The following is a 21,954-nucleotide window of genomic DNA, read 5'->3' on the forward strand; positions in this document are numbered from 1 at the left end:
AATTATGATTCATTTTAGGTATGTTATTATTATTTACTCCACCTACTATAACTTGGCCGACTGCTGCTATTTCTTTACTAACTACTCCATTTTCATAGGGATATTTGAATCTCCACACGAAAGCCAGCACTGCTTCCCCTGGCAGTATGGCTTGTGAGTATCCCTGACAAACGTAGAGTAGTATATTACGTATCTACTACTAAAACAGGAAGACCGGACATGGCTCTTGACGTCCAAGTGCTGCTTTTATTACTGTGTAACTGTACCGCACTTCCGCTATGTCCTCTACCACTATGTCTTCTACCACTGTCCTCTACCACAAAGTCCTCTGCTACTGTCCTCTACCACAATGTCCTCTACCACAATGTCCTCTACCAAAATGTCCTCCACCAGTGTATCCTCTACCACAATGTCCTCCACCAGTATATCCTCTACCACAATGTCCTCTACCACTATGTCCTCTATCACAATGTCCTCTACCATAATGTCCTCTATCACAATGTCCTCCACCAGTATGTCCTCTACCATAATGTCCTCTATCACAATGTCCTCCACCAGTATATCCTCTACCACAATGTCCTCCACCAGTATGTCTTCTACCACTATGTCTTCTACCACAATGTCCTCTACCACAATGTCCTCTATCACTATGTCCTCTACCAAAATGTCCTCTATCACATTGTCCTCCACCAGTATGTCCTCTACCATAATGTCCTCTATCACTATGTCCTCTATCACAATGTCTCTATCACTATATCCTCTACCACAATGTCCTCTATCACAATGTCCTCTACCATAATGTCCTCTTTCACCATGTCCTCCACCAGTATGTCCTCTATCACAATGGTCTCTACCAAAATGTTCTCTATCACTATGTCCTCTACCACAATGTCCTCTATCACTATGTCCTCTATCACTATGTCCTCTACCACAATGTCCTCTATCACAATGTCCTCTATCACAATGTCCTCTATCACTATGTCCTCTATCACAATGTCCTCCACCAGTATGTCCTCTACCACAATGTCCTCTATCACAATGTCCTCCACCAGTATGTCCTCTACCACAATGTCCTCTATCACAATGTCCTCCACCAGTATATCCTCTATCACTATGTCCTCTACCACAATGTCCTCTATCACAATGTCCTCCACCAGTATATCCTCTATCACAATGTCCTCTACCACAATGTCCTCCAGTATATCCTCTATCACAATGTCCTCTATCACAATGTCCTCTATCACAATGTCCTCCTACCACCAGTCCTCTCTATCACAATGTCCTCTACCAGTATATCCTCTATCTCTATCACAATGTCCTCTACCACAATGTCCTCTATCACAATGTCCTCCACCAGTATATCCTCTATCGCAATGTATCCTCTACCATAATGTCCTCTATCACAATGTCCCCTCTATCACAATGTCCTCCACCAGTATATCCTCTCTACCACACTGTCCTCACATGTCCCTCACTATGTCCTCTATCACAATGTCCTCCTCTACCAATGTCCTCTACCATGTCCTCCACCAGTATATCCCCTCTATCACAATGTCCTCTACCACAATGTCCTCTATCACAATGTCCTCTATCACAATGTCCTCCACCAGTATATCCTCTATCACTATGTCCTCTACCACAATGTCCTCTATCACAATGTCCTCCACCAGTATATCCTCTATCACAATGTCCTCTACCATAATGTCCTCTATCACAATGTCCTCCACCACTATGTCCTCTATCACAATGGCCTCTACCACTATGTCCCCCACCAGTATATCCTCTATCACAATGTCCTCTACCACAATGTCCTCTATCACAATGTCCTCTATCACAATGGCCTCTACCACTATGTCCTCCACCAGTATATCCTCTATCACAATGTCCTCTACCACAATGTCCTCTATCACAATGTCCTCCACCAGTATATCCTCTATCACAATGTCCTCTACCATAATGTCCTCTATCACAATGTCCTCCACCAGTATATCCTCTACCACACTGTCCTCCACCACTATGTCCTCTATCACAATGTCCTCTACCACTATGTCCTCCACCAGTATATCCTCTATCACAATGTCCTCTACCATAATGTCCTCTATCACAATGTCCTCCACCAGTATATCCTCTACCACACTGTCCTCCACCACTATGTCCTCTACCACTATGTCCTCCACCAGTATGTCCTCTATCACAATGTCCTCCATCACAATGTCCTCTACCACTATGTCCTCGACCAGTATATCCTCTATCACAATGTCCTCTACCAATATGTCCTCTATCACAATGTCCTCTACCACTATGTCCTCACCACAGTGTCCTCTATCACTATGTCCTCACCACAGTGTCCTCTACCACTATGTCATCACCGTTGCTACATCAACTACTGCAACCTCCAATGCCCCTGTTAGTCGTTCTGCTACAAGCTGTATACGACTATGACTGAGTAGGCCCCAGGATGGTTGTGATAGGAGTGACTACACTGACCAGGAGGTAAGCTCGGGTTGGTTCTGTCTTCGGTACGTTACTCGCCATATCAACCACCGGTACAACAGGAAACAAACAAGTGCTACGATTTTATACTGAAATGTGAGTCTTCAAGTTTGAGGTAACAAGTATGTCCATTCTTACGCTTCAATTCAAAGCGAAATCTCAAGGAAACACTGCATGCATAATAAGTGTATGTCTGTAGTTCGAGACAAACGAAGTAAATCTCGTTTAAGTTACAACTTATTAACGACATACCTATACTCCGGCGTTCTAGTTAAACATGGTTTATTGTAGAATATCCAGAAGGGGGCGTTCGAGTTATCGATGGTTAACTCGAAGTATGTGGAGTTGAGGCATCCACACATCTCTGAACCAACATCTAACGGGGCTGCAGATTATCGCTGAGTCGGCTTTTACTTGAAGTAGTCATTCTGTGTATCTGATGTTATAGTGCACGTTTCCACGTATTCGTGGATTGTGCCTGATATAAAGGACCGCAGACATCCGCGGGGGCGGGAATCGTCACGTGCTCTGCCCTGTGCCCCTCTCATCTACCTCGACTGTCCCCACCAAGATGTGATCATAGAATCCCGTGGGAGTGGTGGGGGAGGGGGTAGACGGCGCCTGTAACGAGGGGTTGTCTGAGATTACGCAGGTCTAGCGCTTGGAACAATCTGTTAGCGATGACAGGAGATCAGCATGTCGTACATATCACGGGGTGTGATCGACGGGTGGTACGGACAGTGGTTTACAAGCTTATCTTACGACACATTTTGATCATGGAGTTCTCAACGCTGCTCGACACTAATAGATGTAAACTGTCTGTATAAACAGTAGGGTTAAGTAGATCTTGATGCATAACATTTTAACATGTCTGTATTACAGGTCCAGCACTGGGAGGATGGGTCGCGGTACTGGGTAGAGGCAGGCTCGAGGGTAGGGGTTAGGTGGTTGGGGACAGAGGCAGGGTCGGGGGCTAGGGAAGGGGTCAGGTGGTTGAGGACAGAGGCAGGGTCGGGGGCTAGGGAAGGGGTCAGGTGGTTGAGGACAGAGGCAGGGTCGGGGGCTAGGGAAGGGGTCAGGTGGTTGAGGACAGAGGCAGGGTCGGGGGCTAGGGAAGGGGTCAGGTGGTTGGAGACAGAGGCAGGGTCGGGAGCTACGGTAGGAGTTAGGTGGTTGAGGACGGAGTCGGGGGCTAGGGGAGGGGTCAGGTGGTTGAGGACAGAGGCAGGGTCGGGGGCTAGGGAAGGGGTCAGGTGGTTGAGGACAGAGGCAGGGTCGTGGGCTAGGGAAGGGGTCAGGTGGTTGGGGATAGAGGCAGGGTCGGGAGCTACTGTAGGGGTTAGGTGGTTGAGGACAGAGGCAGGGTCGGGAGCTACTGTAGGGGTTAGGTGGTTGAGGACAGAGGCAGGGTCAGGGGCTAGGGAAGGGTCAGGTGGTTGAAGACAGAGGCAGGGTCGGGGGGCTTGGGAAGGGGTCAGGTGGTTGAAGACAGAGGCAGGGTCGGGGGCTAGGGAAGGGGTCAGGTGGTTGAGGACAGAGGCAGGGTCAGGGGCTAGGGAGAGGGCAGGTGGGGAACAGGGTCAGGTGGTTGAGGACAGAGGCAGGGTCGGGGCTAGGGAAGGGGTCAGGTGGTTGGGGACAGAGTCAGGGGGGCTAGGGAAGGGTCAGGTGGTTGAGGACAGAGGCAGGGTCAGGGGGATCTAGGGAAGGGGTCAGATGGTTGAGGACACAGGCAGGGTCGGGGGTTAGGGCAGGGGCAGGTGGTTGGGGACAGAGGCATGGTCGGGGGGCTAGGGCAGGGGGTCTGGTGGTTGTAGACAGAGGCAGGGTCGGGGACTTGGATAGGGATCAGGTGGTTGGTGACACAGGCAGGGTCGGGGGTTAGGGCAGGGGGCAGGTGGTTGGGGACAGAGGCAGGGTCGGGGACTAGGGTAGGGGTAGGCTTTCTTGGATATATTTGCTTCAGGGTCTATATGACATACTAGGGTAGGGGTTAAGTCGATATGGATAGAGGCACTGTGTGTACAAGTATCCAGGTTGTTATCCATGAAGTGCCCAGGGTGTTAACCATGGTGTGTAGAAATATCCAGGTGTTAACCATGGTGTGTAGAAATATCCAGGTGTTATCTATGGTGTGTAGAAATATCTAAGTGGTGTCTATGGTGTGTAGAAATATCAAGGTGTTATCTATGGTGTGTAGAAATATACATGGTGTTAATCCATGGTGTGTAGAAATATCCAGGTGTGTGTAGAAACATCCAGGTGTTAGAAATATCAAGGTGTTATCAATCGTGTGTATAAATACCAAGGTGTTATCTATGGTGTGTAGAAATATACATGGTGTTAACCATGGTGTGTAGAAATATCCAGGTGTTATCTATGGTGTGTAGAAATATCTAAGTGTTATCTATGGTGTGTAGAAATATCAAAAAGGTGTATATCAATCCAGGTGTTATCTATGGTGTGTAGAAATACAGGTGTTATCAACGGTGTGTGAAATAACAATGTGTTATCTATGGTGTGTAGAAATACCAAGGTGTTAATTATGGTGTGTAGAAATATCCAGGTGTCATCAATCGTGTGTATAAATACCAAGGTGTTATATATGGTGTGTAGAAATATCCAGGTGTTAACCATGGTGTGTAGAAATATCCAGGTGTTATCTATGGTGTGTAGAAATATCTAAGTGTTATCTATGGTGTGTAGAAATATCAAGGTGTTATCAATCGTGTGTATAAATACCAAGGTGTTATCTATGGTGTGTAGAAATATACATGGTGTTATCAACGGTGTGTAGAAATATCCAAGAGTAATCTATGGTGTGTAGAAATATCCAGGTGTTATCTATGGTGTGTAGAAATATCCAGGTGTTATCAATGGTGTGTAGAAATAACAATGTGTTATCTATGGTGTGTAGAAATATACATGATGTTATCCATGGTGTGTAGAAATACCAAGGTGTTAATTATGGTGTGTAGAAATATCAAGGTGTCATCAATCGTGTGTATAAATACCAAGGTGTTATATATGGTGTGTAGAAATATCCAAGTGTTATCAACGGTGTGTAGAAATATCCAAGTGTTATCAACGGTGTGTAGAAATATCCAGGTGTTATCTATGGTGTGTAGAAGTACCAAGGTGTTAATTATGGTGAGTAGAATTGTTTAGAGGTCGGAGAAATATCCAGGATATCATCCAGGGTTTGTATGGTGTGTGGAGGTATTCAGGGTGTTTAGATGTCTCCAGGGTTTGTATGGTGTGTGGAGGTATTCAGGGTGTTTAGATGTCTCCAGGGTTTGTATGGTGTGTGGAGGTATTCAGGGTGTTTAGATGTCTCCAGGGTTTGTATGGTGTGTGGAGGTATTCAGGGTGTTTAGATGTCTCCAGGGTGTGTATGGTGTGGAGGTATTCAGGGTGTTTAGAAGTCTCCAGGGTTTGTATGGTGTGGAAGTATTCAGGGTGTTTAGATGTCTCAGGGTGTGTATGGTGTGGAGGTATTCAGGGTGTTTAGAAGTCTCCAGGGTTTGTATGGTGTGTGGAAGTATTCAGGGTGTTTAGATGTCTCCAGGGTTTGTATGGTGTGGAGGTATTCAGGGTGTTTAGAAGTCTCCAGGGTTTGTATGGTGTGGAGGTCCAGGGTGTTTAGATGTCCCAGGGTTTATGTGTGTGGAGGTATTCAGGGTGTTTAGATGTCCCAGGGTCTTGTATGGTGTGTGTGGAAGTATTCAGTGTGAGGTATTAGTGTGTTCCAGGGTTTGTATGGTGTGGAGGTATTCAGGTGTTTAGATGTCTCCAGGGTTTGTATGGTGGAGTGTGGAGGTATTCAGGGTGTTTAGATGTCTCCAGGGTTTGTATGGTGTGGAGGTATTCAGGGTGTTTAGATGTTCCAGGGTTTGTATGGTGTGTGGAGGTATTCAGGGTGTTTAGATGTCCAGGTTTAGTATGGTGTGGAGGTATTCCAGGTTTAGATGTCCAGGGTTTGTATGGTGGAGGTATTCAGGGTGTTTAGATGTCCAGGGTTTGTATGGTGTGGAGGTATTCAGGGTGTTTAGATGTCTCCAGGGTTTGTATGGTGTGTGGAGGTATTCAGGGTGTTTAGATGTCTCCAGGGTTTGTATGGTGTGGAGGTATTCAGGGTGTTTAGATGTCTCCAGGGTTTGTATGGTGTGTGGAGGTATTCAGGGTGTTTAGATGTTCCAGGGTTTGTATGGTGTGTGGAGGTATTCAGGGTGTTTAGATGTCTCCAGGGTTTGTATGGTGTGTGGAGGTATTCAGGGTGTTTAGATGTCTCCAGGGTTTGTATGGTGTGTGGAGGTATTCAGGGTGTTTAGATGTCTCCAGGGTTTGTATGGTGTGGAGGTATTCAGGGTGTTTAGATGTCTCCAGGGTTTGTATGGTGTGGAGGTATTCAGGGTGTTTAGAAGTCTCCAGGGTTTGTATGGTGTGTGGAGGTATTCAGGGTGTTTAGATGTCTCCAGGGTTTGTATGGTGTGTGGAGGTATTCAGGGTGTTTAGATGTCTCCAGGGTTTGTATGGTGTGTGGAGGTATTCAGGGTGTTTAGATGTCTCCAGGGTTTGTATGGTGTGGAGGTATTCAGGGTGTTTAGATGTCTCCAGGGTTTGTATGGTGTGTGGAGGTATTCAGGGTGTTTAGATGTCAGGTTCCAGGGTTTGTATGGTGTGTGGAGGTATTCAGGGTGTTTAGATGTCTCCAGGGTTTGTATGGTGTGTGGAGGTATTCAGGGTGTTTAGATGTCTCCAGGGTTTGTATGGTGTGTGGAAGTATTCAGGGTGTTTAGATGTCTCCAGGGTTTGTATGGTGTGTGGAAGTATTCAGGGTGTTTAGATGTCTCCAGGGTTTGTATGGTGTGGAAGTATTCAGGGTGTTTAGATGTCTCCAGGGTTTGTATGGTGTGGAGGTATTCAGGGTGGTGTTCCAGGGTTTGTATGGTGTGTGGAGGATTCAGGGTGTTCAGATGTTCCAGGGTGTGTATGGTGTGGAGGTATTCAGGGTGTTTAGATGTCACCAGGGTCTGTATGGTGTGGAGGTATTCAGGGTGTTTAGAAGTCTCCAGGGTTTGTATGGTGTGTGGAGGTATTCAGGGTGTTCAGATGTTCCAGGGTGTATGGTGTGTGGAGGTATTCAGGGTGTTTAGATGTCTCCAGGGTGTGTATGGTGTGGAGGTATTCAGGGTGTTTAGATGTCTCCAGGGTTTGTATGGTGTGTGGAGGTATTCAGGGTGTTTAGATGTCTCCAGGGTTTGTATGGTGTGTGGAGGTATTCAGGGTGTTTAGATGTCTCCAGGGTTTGTATGGTGTGTGGAGGTATTCAGGGTGTTCAGATGTCTCCAGGGTGTGTATGGTGTGTGGAGGTATTCAGGGTGTTTGGATGTCTCCAGGGTTTGTATGGTGTGTGGAGGTATTCAGGGTGTTTAGATGTCTCCAGGGTTTGTATGGTGTGTGGAGGTATTCAGGGTGTTTAGATGTCTCCAGGGTTTGTATGGTGTGTGGAGGTATTCAGGGTGTTTAGATGTCTCCAGGGTTTGTAGAAGTATGTCTCTACTTCATTGGTCTAGTGGAGATGACTTTGAGCCAGGTGAGCTAAATGGAACCCTTGTGTTTCCTGGCGGAGTGCTCCTTGAAACTGGTGATGAAGAATGCATAGGATATTCATTTAAGTTGAAAATAGTATCAGATTAAAACGAGATTTATTGTTAATATTTCATTATTTAACACGCACACAAGCCAGTGATTACGCTCTCTGCATAAATGGATTGGCTGAATAGTGTCCCAAGTCCAGACACCAGGCAAGCTGTCTCTCCGTTTTTCTCATTCAAACATCATTAAGTTTGTTTAAAAGCAGTTTAGTTACGAATCTCTGACCAAGCATGAATAGCAGTGGATTTTTCGATTGAACAGTTACACTGTTTTACATGTAAACGTGCGCTATCCTCCGAGAAATCAGGCACAGCTCGAGAAAGGCGGGTTATCAAATTTAACATCTGTTGAAGGGACATCTCAAACTGGTGCCTCGTGTTTTCCTCTACATTACAACGTATGTTACCCTTACTAAACAGCACATGTACATATGCCGACGGTAGCCTATACTTTACAGCGTGTATAAACAAAATTACTTGTAGCGTCTTTAGGGATAAATATGAACACACATATATGAATTAGAGTTACAAGTGTTGAGACGGTCCCTATCTATCAGAATGTGGAGGTGGATCTCGCTGCGCCCTCTGACGACCGACTTGAGAACTACGTCAGTCCTATCGAGTGCGTGGTTCTCGGCCAGACCTCAGCGGAGTGAGCTACCTTGTGATCTAACGTTATTTGTTGAAGAAGGCTGTGGATTAAAGCCTTGTGTTATCCGTCTTAGGAAAGCCTCGAAATTGTCTGTTGAGGAGGGTTCAATATTTGCGCGTTTGGATTAGAGAAAATTCTGAGGCGGATGTGCTGTAACCATACTGCGAGTTTTTGTGCGAGCGGTTCCACGGTAAGGTTTACTTGTCTGTTCCTCCATCCTTCCCCCTTCATTCCTTCCTCTCTCTCTCTCCGACCAGAGGATGCGCCGCTACAGACTCACAACGGTCGGGTACACACGGCAAGACGATTGATAAAACAAACGTTCTCAATGACATAAGACGAAAACGACTGCTTGCAGTATTATCCTTCCCGTATTGAGTGGACAGAAGGCTAGGATATCGATCCATACTAGATGCAAATACGAACCTATTGCATTGTGTTTATACCTTTTCATATTTCTAAACCCCATCTATACACGGTGAGATTGTTTTCTCCGGTAGCGAGAGAGATCTCATGTCGGTTTCTTTAATTATAATACTATAAGAAAATGGCACATTGCGCAAGTTTGTGATTATCATAATATCTATCTTCAAGCACACTCAGACAAACAAAATTCTAGCTAGGTAATAGAACTGTTCTCGGCTGGAACTGACTCTACAGTTATGTTCATGATGAAACCAAAGTCTACAGTTCTGGTTGTACTGGCACTTCCAGGAGAATTAACCGCGCGGAATTGAGTGAGCTCGTCCAATGGCGCCATTTCTTCTTGCAGCACAATCGAGGATACCCACTGCCCACGTAGATGTTGTAGTGTTTGTAGACGTTGTGGTATGCGTAGACGTTGTGTGTATGGACGTAGTGCTGTGTGTGTATCTTATATGTGTGGACGTTCTGGTGTACCGAGACGCTGTGTGTGTTTATGTAGATTTGTGTGTGGACGTTTGTTGTGCAAGTATATTTTTTTATGTGTGTGTGCGCGCGTGCGTCAGAAGTATGTTTAAGTGCAGGTATAACGTGGTTTGTGTAGAGGTTGTGCGCGAAGACGTTAAATGTGTAGACGTTGCGGTGTGTACGTGTGTGTCGTAAATTATTTCTCTCAAATGACAACATATTTCATTTGTTTTACTGTCACATCAGCCAGTCTACCTGCTATCACTATATTTAAGAAATACATAAATTTGCTCTTCTCGACATTAAAAGCTATGTACTTGTCCTGAAGAATGTGGCAGGGTGGCGGTTCTTCTATACGTGGTACAAAAGTGGAGACAGTAGGGTTTAGATACGAAATATTGTATTTAGTCATGCGATTTGCAATTCTTTTACAAGCTATGCCACCCTTTTATTACTGATCCAGTGCAGTTTATCATGGTATACGCGTAGGCCTATTTTTGCCATTGTGCATGTTATGAATTTGTGAATCAATTGACTCATTCAGTCAGCTCTAGGGATGCTTCGATGTATGATTCCTGCCACAATGAATGACGGCTGTTGCAACTGAAGTACACGCATGCTGAAGGAGTAGAAAACACGGTATTTAAAACAGAAACATTAGTTAAAAAAACATATCAAGATCTAACTGAAATAGTTTCAGGTCATTTTATGTTTTCTGAAACAATGTATATATTATTCTAAAAAGTACCTATGTGTGCAGGAAGCGATCGGGCGTATTTGGCATGTTGGATCCGTGTCAATCACAGGTCCGCACAAACCCATTGTCGGTGGGCGCTCTACCGACGAACCACCGCGCCACATTCGTGTTTGTACGACAGCTGCCTAACGCTCGTAGGCATTGCTTGCGGGAAGCAGGGAGGATTTCAATCTGCTTTAAAAATTAACCTCTTTACAAGTAACCCGCTCTCTCGATAAAAGTGTTTCTTAGACCGAGCACGATGTTTTTGTACGAGACGGTTCACTTTCCATTCACAGTGTGATAAAGATTTTGAAGATGTGCTTCCTCCCTGCTCCGCATATGTTGTGCAAAGTTATCGCCTGATTGGATCAGTTTTACCCAAAAGAAATCTGTAATCACGTGTAAGGTCCTAACAAATGTCCCAGGACAATCTGTCGATTCGAAGCTATTTTTTATTCGTTAAAATATATTTTAAATCTGCCTTACTTGTTTAGAAAAGGGTGATTCATTCGATATCCAGTTAGTGGATATTTTTCTGAATTCAGTGTGTATTGACTGATTAGTCAGATTAGTGAATATCAACTTCTTATATTGTACTTTTTTCGTTTAAATGCAGTTACTTGTTCCTCACAGGTAACCATGCGGCAGATGAGATCAAATGCTGAAGTTCATGTAATTAAAGTAACCATCATATAAAATAAATAAAGACTATCAAACAATAATTATTTCGCATAATGAAAGGGCACTGTATCATACGATGGTATAAATACCTCCCCTTTCCTCACAAGCAGGAACCGATAGAACACAAAATACCGACAAATTCATCTCATGATGTCTACTCCATCAGATTCCTCATTTGATTGCTGTTTTCAAATGATCGAGCCTGCACCAGACAAACCACGGTTGGGACACGCCGTCGGGGTACGATAGCACTTACTGCCCGACCCTTACCCTCTGAGCCATCTAGCTGACTCCTACAAGTAATATAGTATTGAGGACCTATTAATACATGGGATCCACAGCGTTAATCAGCTTATAGAAAAGGTGCTCACATCAGGTGACAGATACATTGTGACAATTAATGTCACACCGGCTGTATAGTCCATGAACGACTGTCAGCTCCACCAACAAATAATCGATTTCTGGAGCACTCCATCCATCCATGAGGAGGATGGTATTGAACAGTCCCTCGTCATCTGTGAGGGGGGAACATAAGGCATTACCTATTTACGATAGTATTTCATATCTTTGACACCCAAAGCCTACAAACACCTTAGTACACTACTGACTGTTGGAGTGAGTGAGTAAGATTTGTTTTACGCCGCACTCAGCAATATTCCAGCTACATGGCAGCGGTCTGTAAATAATCGAGTCTGGACCAGACAATCCAGTGATCAACAGTTGGATGTTGTTCAGATGTTGTCCAGCCATTGCAGATGAAAGACATTATGTATTTACATGTACAACCTTTGAAATGTATGTATGTGTGTGTGTGTATGTGTGTGTGTGTGTGTGTGTGTGTGTGTGTGTGTGTGTGTGTGTGTGTGTGTGTGTGTGTGTGTGTGTGTGTGTGTGTGTGTGTGTTGAGGTGGGTAGGAACGTGGTGTGTGCGTTATTAATGGTTCATATCATATTGTACTATATGACTATATAGGTACTATATGATCATTTGTAGAGGTATAATCTTTCATGATGTATATTACACCGACCGTTTGGTACTAGTTTCAGGATATTAGTGCGATTACGACATTCTTAAGTGGACAGGTACAGTGTCGATTTGATATAAGTATGAATCAGCCCAAAATCTATGAACAATATTAATGAGTACAAATTATAAAACCCGGAAAATCCTCATCAAAATGAAGATATACCTGTGACGACTTCATGGATCAATTGACACGTTCCCTGGTGTTGAGGTATCACACTTAGGAAGATCTGGTACAAAGTGTTATTCGGCTTGGTGTTGGCGATCTTCGGCTTGACGTTACCGATCTTCGGCTTGACGTTACCGACATCCGGTTTGACGCTAGCGATCTTCGGACTTGACGTTACCGATCTCCGGTTTGACGCTAGCGACCTCCGGCTTGACGTTACCTATCTCCGGTTTGACGCTAGCAATCTCCGGCTTGGCGTTACCGATCTTCGGCTTGACTTTACTGATCTCCCGTTTGACGTTAGCGATCTCCGGCTTGGCGTTACCGATCTTCGGCTTGACGTTGCCGATCTCCCGTTTGACGTTAGCGACCTCCGGCTTGACTTTTGACGTAACCGATCTCCGGTTAGCACTGGGCTTGAAGAGGGCCTAATCACGTCGGCATAAGGCATTAACCCGCGGGAAGAGATTACATCCAGGGGTATTTTAAGAAACTGCACAAAAGTATCTGCGTAAAGGATTGTACATTGGGTGCTTATCGCAGTGTCAGAGGCGGTCACACCTGCCCATCGCCATAACATGGCAAATCTTGCAGAATATTAAACACTTTCAAATCTAGCAGACAACAGTTTATCCGATATCAGGAGTGAGTGAGTATGGGTTTACGCCGCTTTTAGCAATATTCCAGCAATATCACGGCGGGGGACACCAGAAATGGGCTTCACGCTGATATCAGGATCTATGGATAATTAGAACGCGGAAATCCCGTGACTGAATACCTAAGTGATGTTGGTTGATTGGCATGTTAAGTCTGACTGACTGACTGAGTTTGGTTTTACGCCGCTTTTAGCAATATTCCAGCAACATCACGGCGGGGGACACCAGAAATGGGCTTGACACATTGTACCCATGTGGGGATTCGAACCCGGGTCTTCGGCGTGACGAGCCAACGCTTTGACCATTAGGCTACCCCACCGCCCCGGCATGTTAAGTATACTTTAAATGTATGATATATAGATTGCGTGGAATACGTGTATGTATGTTCATAAGTATACATGCTATATATCCAGGGGATATATAACAGTTTTTGTACATCATTAACTTCTATGTATCCCGGGTCGTATTTTTAAAGCTGACATATACCACAGGGTTAATATGATACTGCTAAATGTCACAGGTTTACATTCATATAGCTGTGACATAAATGGCTGGATTGGTTATTCCCTCTGTGTTGTTTTGTGTGTGCGTGCGTGCGTGCGTTCTTCTCAGTGTTGTATATTCATGTGGTATATCACCAGTATGTGCTGTATAATCAGGTAGTATATCTTCAGTTTGAGCTGTATATTCAGGTAGTATATCATCAGTATGTGCTGTATATTCATGTAGTATATCATCAGTATGTGCTGTATATTCAGGTAGTATATCACCAGTATGTGCTGTATATTCAGGTAGTATATCACCAGTATGTGCTATATATTCAGGTAGTATATCATCAGTATGTGCTGTATAATCAGGTAGTATATCATCAGTATGTGCTGTATATTCAGGTAGTATATCATCAGTATGTGCTGTATATTCAGGTAGTATATCACCAGTATGTGCTATATATTCAGGTAGTATATCATCAGTATGTGCTGTATATTCAGGTAGTATATCATCAGTATGTGCTATAGATTCAGGTAGTATATCACCAGTATGTGCTATATATTCAGATAGTATATCATCAGTATGTGCTATATATTCAGGTAGTATATCACCAGTATGTGCTGTATATTCATGTAGTATATCACCAGTATGTGTTATATAATCAGGTAGTATATCATCAGTATGTGCTGTATATTCAGGTAGTATATCACCAGTGTGTGCTATATAATCAGGTAGTATATCACCAGTGTGTGCTGTATATTCAGGTAGTATATCACCAGTATGTGCTATATAATCAGGTAGTATATCATCGGTATGTGCTATATATTCAGGTAGTATATCACCAGTATGTGCTGTATATTCATGTAGTATATCACCAGTATGTGCTATATATTCAGGTAGTATATCACCAGTATTTGCTATATATTGAGGTAGCATATCACCAGTATGTGCTATATATTCAGGTAGTATATCACCAGTATGTGCTGTATATTCAGGTAATATATCACCAGTAAGTGCTGTATATTCAGGTGGTATATCACCAGTATGTGCTGTATATTCAGGTAGTATATCACCAGTATGTGCTATATATTCAGGTAGTATATCATCAGTATGTGCTCTATATTCAGGTAGTATATCACCAGTATGTGCTGTATATTCAGGTAGTATATCATCAGTATGTGCTGTATAATCAGGGTAGTGGTATATCACCAGTATGTGCTATATATTCAGGTTATCATCCAGTATGTGCTGTATTTCAGGTAGTATATCATCAGTATGTGCTGTATATTCAGGTAGTATATCACCAGTATGTGTTTATAGTATATATATAATCAGGTAGTTTATCACCAGTATGTGCTGTATAATCAGGTAGTATATCACCAGTATGTGCTGTATATTCAGGTAGTATATCACCAGTATGTGCTATATATCCAGGTAGTATATCACCAGTATGTGCTGTATATTCAGGTAGTATATCACCAGTATGTGCTGTATATTCAGGTAGTATATCACCGGTATGTGCTTTATATTCAGGTAGTATATCATCAGTATGTGCTATATATTCAAGTACAGTATATATGATTAGTGGGTGCAATATATCTATGGGGGTAGAGTGATTTGGTTGACAGGTGTCAATCTTTATTTCAGTACTCAATAAGGCCACAGGCCTATAGTACATTGTAATACAAAATATACGATCAGACATAATATAAAAAATGTAAATAAAATTTTAAAAGGTCACACAGCTGAATTGCAGAATCTCATTTTGTATTTATGTTATTTCTGTACATGGGGGCATGACAAATGAACAGAGCTATATCTTGGAGAACTTTACTCTTTGTACTTGATAACAGTAAATAACATTCAGTTAAATTTGGGTATGTAAATTAATATGATTGTAATAATAACATCATGAGAAGAACATCTAAAACGTGAAAGAGCTGTTCGGTAAAGGTAACCTTCCTGAATAATTTGTGATTTAAGCAGTTTGTGATAGAAAACACTTGTTTGATGAAGCAGTCCATGTCTGTATATAAATATCTTTTAGCCTTTGTTTTAATGACAATACAACATTTGATTTTGAACACACATGCTCATCTTGCCAAACTTGTCCATAACCACTACTGAACAGTAACTCTCTATTTTTTAGTGTGTGTGTGTGTGTGTGTGTGTGTGTGTGTGTGTGTGTGTGTGTGTGTGTGTGTGTGTGTGTGTGTGTGTGTGTGTGTGTGTGTGTGTGTGTGTGTGTGTGTGTGTGTGTGTGTGTGTGTGAAGGTATATCAAGAAGTTTTAACTAGTATTGATGACCTTAATATTTGAGTGTAGATGAAGTTGAAATCGACCTCACTTACGGTATACCGTATCAGGCTAGATGTACTTACTTTTAACTGTGCACTGTATATACAAGATTTGTTTTCTATCTCAACAATATGTTGTAAACTCCACACGTCTGAACCATATAATAAAACTGGGAGTATTTTAACATCGGATATTTTGATAAAAGATTTGCATGAAATATTTCGCAACAAACTCAAGTGTTTGAAAATACTTACAAAACCATTTATAATTGCATTTTTGTCCGATTTGAATGTTTCTTCCATAACAAATTCCTACTGAAGTAAACACCTAGATATTTATAAAATCTTGTAGTTTCTAACACTTCTCCTTTAAAGGACCAGTACTCATTGCGTGATAGCTGCCGTCAATTCTTAAATACAAGAGCATTTGTTCTATGTCTGTTGACTGTTAATTTCCATCCATCACAGTAAGTTTCAAGTTCATTGATTTGTCTCTGTAGACCTTTGACTGTGGATGAAAACACAATAATATCATCTGCAAACAACAATAAGAATAGCTGGGTTATATCCGGGTGAAGCTGGATACCATGATTGCAGTTCTCATTATTTTGAATAGCTAATTCATTTATGAAAAGGGTAAATAGAAACGGACTTAAAATGCACCCTTGTCTCACTCCTAACTGGCTGATAAATCTTTTTCGAAATCTCATTACTGTTACACACACACATCTTTACATTCTCATAAATACTACATAAAAGTTTATTCATTTTGATACTTAGATCATGAGTTTTTAAAAGATTCCATAGCTTATGCCTCTGCACTGAGACAGATGTGATTTATTAGTATGGCGCCCTACCAAAGAAGAAATTCTCGCTTGCTAAACCGGTAAATTGTAATACACATATTTTTAGTTTAAAACAACGTGTACAGCTTAAATTCAGCAATGTGGGCTAGTGGAATACATTTATCTCTACAAATACATATACATATCTTTCTATATACATTTTGAGAAATGTAGTAAATGTGTTTTCACGTATATAGAGTACTGAAAGCAGTTACAGATTGTCTATGGTTCTATGGTGCCATGACATACTAACTATATTGATTTGGAGGAATCGGGTGTTGTTTAACTTCTTTTCGGTTGCCTTACAGTTTCGAACCCCTCTTACGACGCACCCCTCATGTTACCTAGTTGTCACGAGTGGGTGATTGTTGTTTAACGTCAGTAATGCTACACTTCAACCAGGAGTCCTAGAGGTCCGTCATAGAGCATACCCGAGTGTGGTCCGGTCACATCAACGTGACCACTTAATGATGAACGCTGTCGGGGTGTAATCACACCCAATCAAAGCGTATTACAATGCGATCCAAACTTTTCGCCAATTGCTACAACAGCGGGGAGCCGGAGACGTATTGTCACCTAAATGTAAACAGATTATCTTATTGAAATATTTTATACTAATCAGAACACATATACTATGGTAAAACACGCGGATTAAGGTGTGAATGATATATACATGTATTGGATTCTTTGTCGAAGCAAATATTTATATTTGGTCGAAATAAATAGACTTAACTAATGTAAAGTTTGTTGAAAAACGTTTAACATTAAAAACGGTATGTTCAAACACAAAACCTCATTGATGATGATTCAATAACAGTTTTAAAAAAGAAAACGCTTTAAAATAAATAACGAGTCGTAATTGCGCGAAGAATTTTCCCACTTCGTTTCTGAGAACCATTGTTTTCACTGCGATTATTGTCTAGACGTTTACAGATTGGGCCACTTCACGGAACTTCGAGTCACTTTCTGCCCGAGATCGTGTTGAACTTTCCGGATATCATAAATCTGTGAAATATGCCTGACGTAATTTGGCGATCGACACACAGAATCCGCTTTCCGATGTGAAGGAGAAATACGGTCAGAAACAGTGATTCACTGTCTGCCGGCGACTGAGTACGCCGCACTAGACACGTTCATTTCGCGAGTGATGCAATCAGGCGATAGATGTAACAAGCCGATCACGCAGCCCTAACACCCCGAGCGGATTTATTGACTTGATATCTGTCCCTAATCCCGCAAAGTCTGACGTCAAGTGTGTGCCTTATGCTGCATCCGTAGCCCAAACTACAGAGAGAATTCAGAAAAATACTCCGTGATCACCAGCCTCCCATCCTGCCCACAGATTACCTTCTACACACCAGGGTATATTCCTCCCAGTCGCTGACCCAGTCTCCAAGCTGCCTTGTTTACAGGCAAGTTGCAAGCGTACTGCGGGCTAACGTTAGAGTATAACGTTGTAATCTCTCCCACACAATCTGCATACACAATTGCTAAAAACCACATGCCGGTGTGTCTGTTTATGGCGGGAGACCCAAGTCGTTCATTGAATATCCTTCGCCCTTCATTGATTACTTTGGGTTTGTTTGCACGAGCACACGTGACACCCCCGGATTGCCTTATATGGCTTAAGATAAACAAAACATCTGCACGTCCGATCCGATGTACCGTTGCATATATGTGTGGCGTTTTTTTCGCAAGATTACAAATAACACTGGTTTAGAAGCATTCTGAATGAAGATCGAGCGTCGGCGGAACTGTTGTTTTATGTTGGCAGGGAGCCAATCTATGTTTATTACTTCCATCCTGTCCCCCCTGCTTGTGAATGGTTTAGACCGGCCGGAAGTTTCGAGGGAGGTCATCTGCGTTTGCGGTTCACATTACCGCGAGTAGTACCATATACGGACGGTACATGCTAACTATTCCTAGGATTTAGCCCCTTCAAGTCATGTTTGATGAAATTCATGTGGATTATTAACACCTGGGATGAAAACAGGATACCATGGTATGTAATTATTCATTTCGTTCGATCTGATTTTGCCGAGGACTGCGCACACTGCCTGATAGCTGGCTGTACCGAAACCCGCCAGCTCGGCTCGGTGTCAAAACTCAACCAGCCACACTCCAAACCGTCAGGTGGCCGAGATAGGATTGAAGCAGAATAAAATGTGCATGTTTAATATAACCTGTATTGTCGTGATCGTTTTCTGATAGGTTGGGGTGAAATAACAGTATGTGTGTTGATTGCGTCGCTGTGCAGCGGTACAACGTTCGACTGACCATCCATGTGCCGAGCAAATCCGTCTGTCGCTCACTGTGGGTGCTGACTCCATAGGCGCAGGCAGGGGCTGAATAACAGTTTTTATATGCTACGGCCCTGAACCGTTTCTTCCAACTACTTGTGTTTATATCATCTTTTTCATCTTTTGCAGATAGTCCACTGAGAAATGCACAGTTATGGCTGAGCAAGAGCAACCCCGAATATGCCCGCGGACAGGCAGTCCAATAGTGGGATGTTGAGAAGTCTGCCTCCACCCGATCTACCGTCACAACAGGCTGTAGTTTCCCTCGGACAAGTTCGCCCCGGGCCCCGGGCTCAGAATGAGTATGTGGACAGTCTGCGGCCTCACACCCTACCGGCTTTAAAACATGCGCCGATTACCACTGGGGGAGGGAGCGTCCACTCCCACCCCCAGGCCCCCTCCCAAAGGGGGCCAGCAACCCAACCGGTGCGCATCACCAGCATTCGGCCACCGCTGAACAGTAACGTGATTTCGTCACAACCAAGTTCTGTGCCCCCTCCCTTGAAGAAGGAACCCATAGAAATTGATGGCGACAATCACACAGAATCAATTATTTGTAACAAATGTGGAAAGTGCAGGTGTGGGGCATGCACGGAGCCACGGGACTTGCCCTCTCGCTGGCTGTGTGGCGACAAGTGTGAAATCAGTTTGGAGAAAGGGGTGGATTTTTGTACGTGTTTTTGCTGCGTGAAAACAGTATTCTACCACTGCGGCTCGCAGGACGAGGAGACAGGCCGGGCATGTTATGAGGACCCGTGTGCGTGTTGTGGGGACGCACCACACTGCATAAAGCGATGGACCTGTATGACGCTAATGTCCCTGTGCTTGCCCTGTTTGTGGTGCTACTGGCCGGCAAGAGGCTGCATGAGGGGATGTACAATGTGTTATAATAAATGTCGTAAAAAAGGATGCCAGTGTTCGCGGAAAGTCGACAGAAAAGCCGCCTCGAAACACTCCCAGACGAGACGCCTGCTTGTCGACTCTGACAGCTCCAGTGCCTAATGTTGGGCACACGCCTCCCGGGATCTTGGACCAGGGCTATTCTACCGGGAGGGGAAAACACTTTTTTCTGGTGATAATGCGGGTTATGTAATTAATCTTAACAGAAAGTTTATACAAGTTTGTTGTGAAATACGGATATATGTTCACGCTTGTGCACGGAGATAAGTCGATATTTTCCCAATGAGGATTTTGTTCACGGATGAGGAGGAGGAATACAAGTGTATAGGAGTTGATATTTTCTAGTGCAAGGCGAACCGGTTTGGATTCTCAACAGTATTTTCCATGTATGCCCACTCCCTACGTTAATTTGGATTATTCTGATCGTACGAGGATCAAAAAGTTGTGTTTTGTGGAGGAGGCTCGGGAAGACGAAGGCCTTTTGGAAACAACCCTCTCTCACCCTCGAGGAACGGGTGCTTTGTGATAATCGGTGTGTGTACAATGGCCTTTACCCCGAGGTTACAACATTGTTATTGGACCACTACACGGGATGATGACGATGACGAGGATGCTGATGATAACACCGTTTTGTGAATTCAGTCGGTTTGTGAATATTTGTACCAACGGAGCAGAGGTAGACATATCTCCGTGTGTGTATCATCTAGTTGTATGTACTACAATTCTAGGAGAAATTTTCATTTCAAAAACAAACATTTTCTTTTTCGAAATCGTCTCCTGGCGATGGAATTTCTGTGTTCAAATAGACCATGTCCCCACTGGGTCCTAGTGCTGTTATTCATCAGGTGTTGATCCTAGCTCATGCCCCTCACTGCCATTGTAGTATTTTAAATTTTCATGCCATAGTTGTGCGTTCATTTTGGAACAAAATTTCTCATTTTAAAACCATTTTAGTACAAAATCAATTTATAGAATCGTATACCACATTCATATGTTTATCAAGTTTGTGATCTGTTTAGGCCTAATAATGCCCAATTTTAGTCCAATTTTATTTCGTCAAATATGTACATATACCAGTATATATACTCCTTAAGTGAGGCATTCACTGTTATCTTGTTAGCTCCAAATTTCGAAACTGTTATGGTTATGAAGAAAAATGTTACCTGTCAACCTTGCCATAGTGTTAGCCTATGGCCTGTTTGATCAATGAAAAGTCTATATCTGTTGGAATTTAGGTCTTTTTATCATATGTATAAACTGTTTTGATATCCTCAATGCCTATCTTGTTGACAGATATATTTATTGTGGTTTGTTAACTTACCCCACTAAAAGTTGTAGCATCATATGAAAGCGGAAGAACTCCTCAGTCTAGCAACAAAGGACTATTATTAACCTTGGTTCAATCCTTGTATATGAATATTCATGAAGATTTTAATAGACAGCATTTCAACATAAATATAACTTATTTTTAATATTTATTTGGTAAAGAAATCCATTAAAGCATGAAATCTATATTTTCAAATTGACTGGTATATCCAAATCTATACTGTTCAATGTTTAAAATTATAACAGGGAAAGTATTAAGCTTTTTTGTAATAATCCACACCAATATGAGATATAACACTACTGATATTTAAATCAATACATGTAAAGTAAATATTAAGTAAGAGGTATACATGCTGTGAGTTGATGCTGATGGTTCGGACTGCCACATCTGGTTCTACAACTCTTGGGGCATGAGGCATGGGGAAGTTTAACCTTCTGATATGTGGTGTTTGTGTCAATGTTCTCAAAATATTTTGTATGAATTAGGCTATATTTATTTGTGAAGAGAAGTAACACAAAATATATGATATATGAGCCATGAGGCACAGTGGATGATTACATAGAAACTGGTTTGGAGGACAGACTCTAGTTCCTGTTCCGAGAAGCTGGTTGTACCAGGTACTGTTGGTATCTGATGTAGGTAGGATTGTTACCAGGGTACGTACCAAGGCATTGTACACCGAGATGTTGTACAAATTGAGCGAGATGTGTATATATATACATATTATATATATACTATAGCGGACGTATAGAGTGTTGAATGTAACTGAAGGTTCGCAGTTGTATATAAAGTCTTGTTGCCGTTTTAACTGAATTGTTTTGTTTGTCTTCAGTG

The 21,954-nt window shown here is 42.7% G+C and overlaps 1 protein-coding gene across 3 annotated transcripts; it reads left to right on the forward strand.

Annotated features, from left to right (window-relative positions):
* Positions 1-8,758: 8,758 nt before the first annotated feature.
* On the forward strand, positions 8,759-21,928 carry LOC124282178 (protein sprouty homolog 2-like). 3 transcript variants are annotated; one of them, XM_046718144.1, is made up of 2 exons: positions 8,759-8,992; positions 19,023-21,928. In XM_046718144.1, exon 2 carries the CDS (start codon positions 19,074-19,076, stop codon positions 19,893-19,895), a length of 822 nt encoding a protein of 273 aa, XP_046574100.1. In that variant the 5' UTR covers positions 8,759-8,992; positions 19,023-19,073; the 3' UTR covers positions 19,896-21,928. The 3 variants fall into 3 exon arrangements, with proteins under 3 accessions (XP_046574100.1, XP_046574099.1, XP_046574101.1); XM_046718143.1 differs by lacking the exon at positions 8,759-8,992 and adding an exon at positions 18,425-18,595; XM_046718145.1 differs by lacking the exon at positions 8,759-8,992 and adding an exon at positions 18,667-18,758.
* Positions 21,929-21,954: the final 26 nt, after the last annotated feature.

Source organism: Haliotis rubra, unplaced genomic scaffold, assembly GCF_003918875.1.
Source record: "Haliotis rubra isolate DU_JTF1 unplaced genomic scaffold, ASM391887v1 Scf294, whole genome shotgun sequence".
Lineage (NCBI taxonomy): Eukaryota > Metazoa > Mollusca > Gastropoda > Lepetellida > Haliotidae > Haliotis > Haliotis rubra.

Excerpts from the sequence above, each read along its gene's own strand:
- LOC124282178 (XM_046718144.1), top strand. The coding sequence starts at position 19,074 with ATGCCCGCGGACAGGCAGTCCAATAGTGGGATGTTGAGAAGTCTGCCT.